Genomic DNA, 12,884 nt, shown 5'->3' on the forward strand with positions numbered 1-12,884 from the left:
CCCAACTGTTGTTATTCTTGCATTGTTTTACAAAGCCCCTTTGTTGTTGTTTTTTTGTTTTTGTTTTCTCTCTTTTTTCATATCTTGGTCTGTGTGTCTCTGTATCTACCTTGACCTGGATACATACAGAGGCACGCATGCACACACACACACACACACACACACACACACACACACACACACAGCCACACGGACACACACCCGCACACACACACAAACATGCAAACACACACACACATACACACACACACGCACAGAGAGAGAGAGAGAGAGAGAGACTCGTGCATAAACCTTCTCACTCACTTTCTTAAAACAGTCAGCAGAAGTCTTAACGCTTTAATCAGTCGGTTTTAATGTGAGATTGTCTGGAAAAAGAGTACTAGTCCATATATACGGTTTAGCTAACACATCAATGGCTGATTATCATACTCAAGCATATAGTAAAGTTTTATCCATGTAATTTGATTTCACGGCTTGTAAATTGGATACAAATGCAGTAATGTTGAAATTAATTATACAACACAAACACATCTATCTATCATTCATACACACAAAAGACTATAGGCATCCTTCAGTCTCGGAAGACTATGGAGTTGCGCTCCAGGTTACTGCTGCGTCGTCTGCAAAGAGGAAGTCACGCAGGCACCTCAACTGGACTTTAGTCTTGGCTCTTAGTCTGGAGAGGTTGAAGAGCTTTCCATCTGTCCTGGTTCGGAGGTAAATACCTTCAGCTGCAGGACCAAATGCGTGTTTCAGCATCACAGCAAAGAAGATTCCAAACAGGGTGGGAGCCAGGACGCAACCCTGTTTCACTCCACTCCGCATGTTGAAGGCAGCTGATGTTGAGCCGTCAAAGACGACGGTGCCTATCATTCATACACACAAAGGACACACATACATAAGGTGTGTGTGTGTGTGTGTGTGTGTGTGTGTGTGTGTGTGTGCTTGTGCAGTTATCTAATCAAGTGACTTTTTTGTTTTTTGTTTTTAATTTACTCTAACCTATCACATATTAGTTTTTTGAATGGTATGTGTCCAAAAATATAAACTGCTGGCATGAAACACACAGACCTCTCTCTCTCTCTCTCTTAGATCAGTTGTAAAATGCATAAAATATTGGCTCAAACTAACAAAACTGCCAACATCACGATTATGTAGACAAGCATACGAGATGCTGCTGCTTCAAGAGGAGAAGGGCAAACAGAACTGGGTATTCCACATCAAGAAAACACTAACGGAACATGGATTCGGTCTTGTTTGGATGAGCCAAGGAGTAGGGCACGAGAGCGGCTTTGTTTCGGAATTTGAAGATAGACTTATTGCATGTTACAAACAAAACTGGCACGGATAATTAGAGAGCAATGATAGGTAAAAATGGGTTTATTCATTGAAATCGCTATTTCAAACGGAGAAATATATTAAGATTATAAAAAAAATAAATGGCATAAAATCTGCTTTGCGAAGCCCAGATTGAGAGCACTTGGACTGAATGCCAACAGAAGATGGTTCAATTCAGACGTAACAACATCTCCTTGCTCAATGTGTGGCGAAAGCCCAGAAGATGAAAATCAATTTATATTCAGCTGCAATTTCAGCTGCAAAATCAATTTATATTCAGCTGCAAAAGATGCGATGAATTGCGAAAAAACTGTACCCTTTTCAATACAGCTCCAGCGCAGAGAAAAGATTTGTTCGGCATACTGATGGCAGAAAATGAAGATATGATACTGTCACTTGCAAAATATGTATCTGAGGCAATAAATATACGGAAAACGTCCATCATCGGTCCAAATATTCATCAATCAATTGAAAATTAGTGTGGGTTCTATGAGAAAAAAGCATGGATAAAAAGGAAGGACTACATTTGGATGGTCAATATCGACATTGTAATTATTTGATGTGTTCGTATTGATATAATGGGTTTTGCTGTTGAAGCATGAATAATTATTTCAGGATTTACATGTACTTTAGTACGTGTTTGTATTGATATGATGTGTGTCGATGTTACATGCGTGAATATTTATTATATGATTTATCTGTACTTTGTTTTCTGTGCACTGTTCAAACCTTGGAGACGAAAGACTGAAAAAAAGGCACATTACCCCCCTGTCACATGTTCTTTAAGCTAATGACAAAGTGCCAAAGTGTCGCAAATCTCTTATTAGTTTTTGTTGTTTCAGATCTGTTTGTTTTTTGTTTTGTTTTTTAATTTTTTTTTCTGTTCCATTTTTGTCTATTTTGCACCATTTTGTTCTGATTAGTACCTACTATGTCACCAGAGCTTTTCAGCTAATGACATTAAACATTTCAGTGTTCAGTGTTCAGTCTTCTCTCTCTCTCTCTCTCTCTCTCTCTCTCACTGGCCTCCTTCCTTTCTCTTACTCACAGACACGCAGACATTCAGACACTGACACACACAGACACACACATTCCAAGCATACACCAATTCCGTTCATCTCTTATTTAGTATTTCAACTATTCTTGGCACAAAGCTGGAATTTGTTCTGAATATTGTGGGCATGTGGAAACGTCAGCCTCAGACGTGAAGCAGTGTATTGTATCTCTCAGTGTCACTCCCACTTTACCCACTGTACGACACTCGTACGATTCAGCCAGACATTTTTGCCTCTCACCCACCACTTTCCCATACGCTTTCACCACCACGTCAAGAACACATCACCTCTTTGTACACAGCCCATGAAATAGCTACCAAAAGAAAAGGTATGACAGGTTTCAATGAACCTCCTGTAAAATAAACGCAGGACAAATCTGTTCACTTTTCAGGAATGACAGCTTCCGAAGTTCGGAATGACACCAAGCCCTAAAAGTTTCAATGCCATCAGATACAGGAAGCAACAAGGTCAGTCAGAGCATTGGAGGCGTTCTGCTGCCTGTGCCTTGATCACCTTACGTTTCGGTTTGCCAGTGTCAGTCATGGGAAAAGACTGGAACTCCAGATAGTAACGGGGTCGAGGCGACAGTGGATCGTCTTCTGTCGTCACCACTTCCTTCTCCACGAAATGACGAACTTGCTCCAACGTCACTGAATCCGATTCCATCACGACACATGCACACAGCTCTTCGTTGACCAAAGGGTCAGGGACACCAGTGATGATGACGTCACGAACGCCTGAACAAGCTCGAATGCATGACTCCATCCATGATGGGTAAAAGATGTAGGGTCCTCTCATGATTGCATCACTTCCTCTACCGTCCACGATCAGATGACCTCGTTCATCCAGACGGCCAACATCCTGGGTGCGGAAGAATCCATCCTTGGTTAAATAGTCATCAGTTTTCAGTGTGGGGTCATTGAGGTAACCTTGATTCCTTATCGAACCTTTGACCAGAATGTGCCCTGTCTGGTTGACAGGCAGAACCGTTTCTTCATCTTCCTGGCTGACGATCTTAACGGACACACCTTCTACGGGACGTCCAGTATCATGGTCCTCGAAGGTCTCACTGTCTGTCACAATGTTATACGACACGCCATTAAAATCACTGCCACCATAGCCGATTATGGCTACATGAGCCAAAGAAAGTGTAGCTGCCACCATTTCACGAGTTATAGGAAGACCTCCAAGAATAACTTGGTTTAACTTGCTTCCCTTCGACGTTTGGTCTTCAGCCTTTGACTCTGCTTTCACATGTCTCGTTTGAGCCAACTGCTTTAGACGAGGAAGATACACTGGACTAATAAATGCGGATGTGCATTTTTCTTCTTCCAAGACTTGAAAGATGAATTCCGGCATGTCCTTTGGGACCCCTCCAGCTCGAACATCACAAGTGACTTTTGTGGAAGAAGTTATCACACTCGATCCAACGTAACCACCAAGCCAGCCAAAAGGCGCTGTACTGTATTGGCGCTCATAATTTTGAAGTGGTTTACCTGTCTGTTTGTCTTTACAAAATGCCTCCATTGGCTGTATGTAGTCACCGTGAGTGCAGACCACTAGTTTGGAGAAGCCCGTTGTGCCTGAAGTCGTGAATACAGACATGATGTCTTCGGAATTGACATCATCAGCCTGAAACCAGTCACTGTCAGAGTCCATTTGGGAAATAAAATCCCCTGGACCATCCCCCTCAACACGACGGATGAAAAACAATTTCTTCAAGTCGGTCAGGTCAGAGGACGTGACACTGTCATCTTCTCCCACAGAGACGTACTTTGTCAGCACGTTCCAGGGACTGTTGCTGACGTCAGGGTCCACAAGCAGGGCCGAGGCACGTGACACACGTAACGTGTGCAAGAGGTCTGACCCATCAGCCATCTGGCAATGGCCGTTGACGGAGGCTGCTCCGGACAGCCATATGCCGGCCTCACACACCGCTCTCTCCGGACTGTTGACCAGCGTGTTGACCACCAGATGACCACGTCCCAGACCCCTGCTGTTCAGAACAGCGGCAAAACGACCAGCCAGCCTGTACAGTCTGTTCCAGCTCAGCACATAGCGGCCATCATGTGGGGACCTGAAGATGAAGGCTGGGGACTCTCCCTGCTCCTCCACCCGCTGTCTGAGTTTTGCCCCCATGGTGAGCTGTTGTGCCATGATGATGTGGTATGTTGTCAGTCTTGGTTGATAGGGAAATCTAAGCACACACACAAAAAATAATAATAATGATAATAAAATAAATAAATAAAATAAAATAAATCGTATAGTAATAATATAAAGCAATGTACCTTTGAGAACGTTTTAGCCCATCTTTTTCTGATACTTCAAAAAGCGTTAAAAATTAGAAAAAAAAGATAACAAGAAATAAAAAGAAAAGAAAAATAAGCTTCATCATTCCATCAAAATGTCCTTGCGACCAATCAGTTTCTTTTTCAGTTGCTGTACTCCCCTATGATTGTAACTATTTCAAGATATAAACGTTGATGCGAATAATTGTTGGATTAAAAAAAAACGAGTCAACATGGTCAAGTTAATGAATGAGTACACACCAGTTCGTTATTTGTGGTTTAAAAAAACAAAGAAACCTTGAATAAAAACCACGAAAACAAATTTATATGTAACAGTGAACTGAGTGGTATATCATAAAGGGATTAGAAAATAATTCCTGAATTAGGATTTAAAAAGAAAGAGAAGAGTGGATAGAAAGCTCCTTCACACAGGCCAAGGACATAAGTTATAGAGGCCAGTCACAAAGGGATTTTTTTTTATTGTTTTATTACAATAGTCAAGAAAGAGAAGATAAGAAGACAGTGCAGTAGAAATTGAGGCGGCTGACTGTGTACAACACTGAGCGTGTGTTCAAAAGCAACGCTGTGTGAAGAATGACCATCTGGAAGCCTAACAGCTTTCATTTCAAATTCGAATAGCCTCACGCCACACAAGTTACCACGACAGGTCAATGGTTGGACACCGTCACTGTAGTAAAACTGTCATCCGCTTCACAGTATGTGCTGTGAGTTGAACTACGTTATCGTTGCCAGCTGAGTGCTTGGCTACATCTAAAAAAGTTGAAAGTTTGTTCGCCGTTTTTGTTTTTTTCTTACCAGAACAGGAGAAGGGCATCAACGGGTTGTGAAAATGTCTGTTAATTGGAACAAATTTATACAAAAGATTAAACAAAATTATGAATCAAAACTACACATGCATGGAAGAAAACAAACAAACAAAAAAGAAACAAAAAACACAAATAAATTAGTAAAAGACAGCATCCGACTCAAAGAAAAAAAGTTTCAATCGAAATAGATTTGCTGAAGTTACAGAAGTGAACGCGTGGTTGGGTCATTTTGTTTAATTTTTCTCAGTGTAAAGTGAAGTACATTGGCAAGCACAGTCACGAGAATGATAGCTAATAATTAAAAAAAAGAAAAAAAGAAAAAAAAAGAAAAGAAAATGAAGACAGGTAAAAACAGAAAAAAAGCCTTGCTGGGTGTGACACCCTACAAGCCGCAACCCAGTGAAACCTGGTGTTGGCAGAGGAGAAGGGGCCAACAAGTTGTCAGGTACAACATTTTTCTTTCCCTTCTTTGTTCATTGCATATGCGATAAGTGCCTTGTAAAGGTTTTGACTGGACTGTGAGTATACTTGACATGTGGGTAAAGATGGATAGAGTTTTCTTCGCACACCTGCAGACAGCAATAGATCAATACCATCCTGGCACTGAGAGAGGAAAGGTTCTCTGGTAACGGGTTCGTTCCTGTATTTCGGCAAAATCTTGTGTTGCACCATTGTGGTCACACATCTGCTGACCAGTGTCCAAACTTTCCTTGCACTGGGGGTCCAAGTTAAAGCAACTGTGTGGTCCTCTGTCTCGGTTTTTTCCACAAGCTGTTGAGGTGAGTCCACTGACACTCGTAAATCGTGAAGTTTGTTGATATAAATCTTTTCTTTTGAATTTATTATATTAACAATTGATGTTTCAGAAACATTCCTTCTCCCCTTCCTTCTTATCGTTCGCAGTTAGTTTTCATGTTTCGATTTCACTGAGATGTGCCATTGATATAATTGATAGTAAACTTTTTGTATTAGTGTTCTAATGATGGCCGTTTCGTGGTTAGAAGCTTTGATAATATATTTTCCTTTCAGCTAGGTTTTATGCAAGGGTACGTGCGGGTATCTATCACTAGTTTATCATCATCTCTGAGAACGGTTTTGCTTCCGTATAGGGTTGTAACATATACTCAGGGTGACAGAAGGGTATCCTGCTTTAAATGTTGTTCCTTGACATTCTCTGTACATGAATATCTGGGTAGTGGGCGAGTGTTGGCTTCTTCTCATTAAACACTCTTGCATTGATCGGAGTCAGCTTCTTTTCAGCCCTGTCACGCCAGGGGAGTTTTCGGCTTTCTTTTCAGCTGGGGAAAGTTGTGAGCATGTGTGAGAATGTGTGTCCTTCCCCTTTTGTTATGACGGTTCCAGAGCAGGAAGGTTACTCCAAATCCCAGTTTTTCAGTTATCTTTCTTTTCAGGTTCCCAGTGGCTAATGACTGTGTGTTTTCCCTTTAGTCGAATGAAGACAGGCGGTTGAATGGAGAACAAATTTTGTGTGTGAAGGCTATACTATTTTAACCCTTTCTGGGTCAGCTTTTGTTTCCGTGATACACTGCTTGAGGACGACCAAGCTGCTGGGTTATGCAGGCGTTGACCAAGGAGGGGACTTGGAACAGTCCTGGATCCTTTAACCATTTGTGCCGAAATTTTAGATTTTAATTAAAGTACCTTTAAAGTGTTGGATTTCAAACCAGAAACACATCTTAAACATTTATTTTGATTTCAAAAGATGATTTGCAAGATTTGTGATGTCAAATATGTCTGAATGGGTAGGGGTTTTACCACACATACACATATGGAGAAATATGCTTTCTATTCAAAACCACTGGGTTCATTCTGATAATTCAAGTAAAATAAACACAAGTAAATTCACTGGTAGATGAAGAACATTCACTCTTGCAGTTTTGGGAAAGAAATCAATGAACAGACAACTGTTTTCTGTTCGTAAGTGTCAGTTCTCTTCTGAATAATCAACAAACAGAACAGAGCAAGATGAAAATAACACACATGAAGTTTTGCTGGTAGTTATGTCAGTGTCATTACAAAATATCTAGGAGGAGCGAGATGATCCAGAGTTACAGGTTTGGAAAATCTCAGTCTGCATGTAGAGGTGCCTAGCCTGCTGACGACAAATCCAGACAGTACATGAAGAGAGACCACCTCCACTTCTTGCTGTGGACAGCAATTCTGTACTTTTCTTCTACAGTCCACTGTCCAGTCCATTCTATCCAATCCTCCCATCATGCGTGTGTGGGGTGGGGGTGGGGGTGGGGGGGTGCGGGTGTGTGTGGGGGGGGTGCGGTGCGGGTGTGTGCTGATTATCTGGTTGTGGTTTTCCGCAATTCATCTTTATTCTTATCTTATCTGTCTATTATAATCAATGTGCAGTATAGTAGGCTATGTTTATAATTATATTCAAATAATGTTTCTTAATTCTTTCTGTTTTTTACATTAAGAATACTAGTTATTACCTGCAGTGTGTGGATGTATGTATGAAACGATGTATGTGATATTTTTTATTTTTGTATCTTCGTAATATTTGTTGGGGCTGTTGTTGGCTTTTACAGTTATGGTCCCCATGTTGTTTACTTGTCTATGTTGTGATAATGCACCTGACCAAATTTCTCCAGTTGGAGATAATAAAGTTATTCTTATCTTATCTTATCTTATGTTTGTACAGCGTTTGATGAGGAATGGCTGATTCACATCTATTTTCTCCTCTGACCTGGACCATCTTCCTGCTGAGTTCAATGGATAGATGCCATCTTTGTTGGAGGGGACGTTTATGTTGTTGTTCAATCGCACAACAAAATTGCTGAATGTGAAGTGGGGGTGTTGGACGTCCCCCCTTACGTCTTCTCAAGATCTTTGGCTGTTTTCAGTTGACTGTTCTCTTATCTGCTTCTCAGAACGGTCACTGAAGTTTCTGTTACAAGCAGACAACCACTGAGGTTTTCCATTGTCTCTCCGCCATCACCACTATCTTCATCAGTGTTCAGGTCATCAATGAGCTCATGAGCTGCCAGTGACTCCATGGAGAAAACAATACACCGGAAAGTGCCATCACCACCCCCACCCCCCCTCCCTTCCCCCCCCCCCTCCCCTACCATGCTTACAACCTTATGAACACTGAACTATCTGAGACACAGCAGCAGACAACAGTTGTTAAGTACTGACAAAAACTCCCAACCAACTCAGTCCTAGCGTCTCATATAATTATGGGACACACCTTCACAGGCACATATAGTAAAAACCATACGTTTCAAGAAAAGAAAAATGAGAAAAACGGTTTTAGATATTGCCCATGCCAGCATTTTTTTTCCTATCACACATAATTAAAATTCTGCAAAGGAAAAAAAAATAAACATCTTTGTGAACCTGCCATCACTTGGTCAAATCACCTCTTGTCCGGCCACAATGGCTGCCACGTTGGGAAAATCATGACGGAAAACAATTCCAACATCATTATCACCTTCCACCAGCACCCATTCATTGATATTTGTTGAATCTAGTACAAACTATCTGCAACTCTGCACCTGATAGCGGCTGATAACATAAGACACACAGTTGATATGGGTTGAGATCGAAATTCTTCTGTCCGTCTGAGAGTGTGTGATATTGAGTTTGTGAGTGTGATTCCCATCTCTGTTATTTAGTATGCTGGATTTTAATATATTTTACAATTTGTTAATGGGTTAGGAAGGGAAGGGTGAGGGGACATCTAGACATTGCTTGTCCTCTGCATGAGTGTGTGTAAGACAATTGCATATTTCATTTTCCAAATAAAGGTTTTTAATCCTTCATATTGTGTGCTGAGTTCTCTCTTGACATGAGTGTGGCGTGAGCACCTGCTCTGTTTTGGCTTGTCATCACCTGTCCCCGGTTCCAGAGGCAGGTTGTGACACTGTATCAACAGAAATCTAAACGACAAGTAAGTCCTGTCTTTTTGAGCAACCTATCCAGATTATCATCAAGAAGGCAAAGCAGGCGTTTGACAAAAAATAAAGTAAAAAGAACATCAAAAAATAAAATAAATAAAAGCCTTGCTGTGTAAACAGAAATCTAAACGTCAAGTAAGTCCTGTCTTTTTGAGCAACCCAACTAGAATATTATCAACAAAGGATTCATTGGACAAAAAAAAAAAAAGGGGGTTTGCTGTGTAAACAGAAATCTAAGTGTCAAGTAAGTACTGTCTTTTTAGGCAACCTATCTACAATATTGACAAAGGAAATTTGTTGGAAAAAAAATTGCTGCAAAAACAAATCCAAGCGTCAAGTAACTCCTGTCTGAGCAACCTATCCAGATTATCATTAAAGCAAATGAAGCGCTGGGCAAAAAAGAAAAACAACCCCCCCCCCCCCCCCCGCCCCCCCAAAAAAGCCTCACAGTGTAAACAGAAATCTAAGTTTCAAGTAACTTATGTCTTTTTGATAAACCTGTCTAGAATAATGTTAACAAAACAAATCAAGCTCGGTTATATCTAATTTTAACATCCTAAATTCCTGGAGCTGTATTCAAGGTATATTTCGTGTATATTGCAATGCAGGCATGAAGTATAACAATCATTTCACCTTTTTCATCCACTCTGAGTACAGGTAAATTGTGGTGTAAATTGCTTGAAAAAAAATCACCGTCATAACCCCTTACTAACCAGATAACGACTTTACACGCTTTCCTGTACAGCCGCCCAAATTGCCATCACAGGACTTGTCCAGACAATCAGCTAGTTCATAACTGGATGAAGCGACGATGACAGCCCCCCAATCGGTCAGCGGTGTGGCCACTGACAGTTTAGTTTCAGTTTCAGTTTCAGTAGCTCAAGGAGGCGTCACTGCGTTCGGACAAATCCATATACGCTACACCACATCTGCCAAGCAGATGCCTGACCAGCAGCGTTACCCAACGCGCTTAGTCAGGCCTTGAGGAAAAAAAAAAAAGAAGGTGAATAAATAACAGATAAATACCAAAAAAAAACAAAAATTAACTACTACCACTACTAATAATATGTATAAGGCGCAAAAACTTGATGAAGTCAACTATAAGCGTACATAAATAAGTAAATAAATAAATAAATAATGATTATAATATAAAAACGGTAGTAGTTGTAGTAGTAATAATAATAATAAATGAAAAAGACAACAATGATTACAAATAAATGTAAAACATGGAGACACACATTCACACATACACCCACATATGCATAACAGATATGCACCAAACATGCAGTTTCACAGATATGAAAGCACAGTCAAATACACACAAACGTACATGAGCCCCACTGACAGCTGTTCGTAACCACTGGGGAGAGAGCTGGGTGCAATGTGGAGGCTGAAGCGGTTCAACCACTCCCAAAGCACGCGACATTTTACCTCGTCAGAAGTGCCACCCAGACACCCCCCCATACACCTCAAAACAGCACTCAATTTGAAACAAGAAAGGCAAGGCCTTCAAGACCCACTTGTGATACACTTTTAAAAAAATCCAAGCTTTTTATGTATTGAGTATAATGCATTTACTGTTATATTTATATTTTTTGTATTATCTAAACTTGGCACTTTGATCTGATATTCGACCCAAACAAAGATCTATCATTATTATCATTTTTTTGTTCAAACAGGAACTTCTTTTGCTAAGCGTGGAAGTTTTATTTATTGCAAACGTTTTGGTGTAGGCAGTAAAACAAGGGAAAATACTCTGCTGGGGAACTTAGTTTGCTTTAAACTGATCTTTCTCATCTTAAACATGACATTTTGAAATTATACTCAATAAATTTTTTTTTAAAAGTGCATCACAAGTGAGTCTTGAAGGCCTTGCCTCTCTTGTTTCAAAATGTAATGTTTAAGATGAGAAAGATCAGTTTAAAGCAAATTAACTCCACTAGCATTACATAGTAATTTCCCTTTTTTTCTATCTGCACCAAAACGTTTGCAAAATAAATAAAGCTTCCATGCTTAGCAAAAGAAGTTCCTGTTTGAGCCAAAAATGATAATAATGACTGCTCTAGCTGTTGGGTCAGAATATCAGATCAAAGTGCCAAGTTTAGAGAATACAAAAAATATAAATATAACAGTAAATGCAGTTTGCATATAATTAGGCTTCATTCTTTATTTTTTTGTGCCCATCCCAAAAGCGCAATATTGTTTGAAACAAGATGACTGGAAAGAACTGAATTTTTCCTATTTTTATGCCAAATTTGGTGTCAACTGACAAAGTAGTTGCAGAGAAAATGTCAATGTTAAAGTTTACCACACACACACACACACACACACACACACACACAACCGAACACCGGGTTAAAACATAGACTCACTTTGTTTACACAAGTGAGTCAATAAAAAACGAGCAAAACATGACCATGAAACACACAAGAAAACCATCACAAAACGACATTCCTGCTATTTCAAATGGTGGTGACTCGTGTATATTGTCGGTCAAAACTCACCTTCAAACAACGAACAGGTAACGCCAGTACTTTCTGAATCCTCGCCAAAGCAACCTCTGTTGGTGAATGCCGTGGTGCACTTTCCGCGAGCGACGGAGGGCGAAAATCAAAGCGAGGTCACGAAAAACATGACCCGGTGACGGCTGTTAGAATTACCACCACTTCAGTTTTGACCGTCGGAAGAAATCAAAATATGATGATTTTCCTCGAGTACGTCATCACGGATAATCAAGGCAACACCACCTTCATCGTCCCTTGCTGCTAAATTAAAAAAAAAAAAAAAAAAAAAAGGTTTTGATCAACCATGGGTGTGTAGGTTTCTTTTTCTTTCTCTCCTTCTTTCTTTCCTTCCTACTTCTATTCTTTCCTTTTGATTATATTTTACATCGTTTTCTCTTTTGTCAAACAGTAGTGAACTGAGATTAAAAAAAAAAATAATAATAATAATAAATAAAAATAAAAAGAAAGGGGAGAAAAAAAAGAAGGGAAACGACTAGAAAACCGACGGGCGCAATAGCCGAATGGTTAAAGCGTTGGACTTTCAATCTGAGGGTCCCGGGTTCGAATCACGGTGACGGCGCCTGGTGGGTAAAGGGTGGAGATTTTTACGATCTTCCAGGTCAACATATGTGCAAACCTGCTAGTGCCTGAACCTCCTTCGTGTGTATACGCAAGCAGAAGATCAAATATGCACGTTAAAGATCCTGTAATCCATGTCAGCGTTCGGTGGGTTATGGAAACAAGAACATACCCAGCATGCACACCCCCGAAAGCGGAATATGGCTGCCTACATGGCGGGGTAAAAACGGTCATACACGTAAAAGCCCACTCGCGTATATACGAGTGAACGTGGGAGTTGCAGCCCGCGAACGAAGAAGAAGAAGAAGAAGGCTAGAAAACCAAAATAAAAATGAATTATGTAAAACAAAAAGAAGAAAAT

General features: G+C 40.3%; 1 protein-coding gene across 2 annotated transcripts; it reads right to left on the minus strand.

Annotated features, from left to right (window-relative positions):
• Positions 1–344: 344 nt before the first annotated feature.
• On the minus strand, positions 345–12,037 carry LOC143295865 (2,3-dihydroxybenzoate-AMP ligase-like). Of its 2 annotated transcripts, none has more exons than XM_076607521.1 (2): positions 11,945–12,037; positions 345–4,590 (listed from the first exon to the last, which is right to left on the minus strand). In XM_076607521.1, the coding sequence occupies exon 2, from the start codon at positions 4,548–4,550 to the stop codon at positions 2,862–2,864; it is 1,689 nt and encodes a 562-aa protein (XP_076463636.1). In that variant the 5' UTR covers positions 4,551–4,590; positions 11,945–12,037; the 3' UTR covers positions 345–2,861. The 2 variants fall into 2 exon arrangements, with proteins under 2 accessions (XP_076463636.1, XP_076463637.1); XM_076607522.1 differs by lacking the exon at positions 11,945–12,037 and adding an exon at positions 5,498–5,525.
• Between the last annotated feature and the right edge of the window lie 847 nt (positions 12,038–12,884).

The sequence above is a fragment of the Babylonia areolata genome, chromosome 21 (genome assembly GCF_041734735.1).
Source record: "Babylonia areolata isolate BAREFJ2019XMU chromosome 21, ASM4173473v1, whole genome shotgun sequence".
NCBI lineage: Eukaryota > Metazoa > Mollusca > Gastropoda > Neogastropoda > Buccinidae > Babylonia > Babylonia areolata.

Coding starts and splice junctions, on each gene's coding strand:
- LOC143295865 (XM_076607521.1), bottom strand. CDS start 4,550: ATGGCACAACAGCTCACCATGGGGGCAAAACTCAGACAGCGGGTGGAG.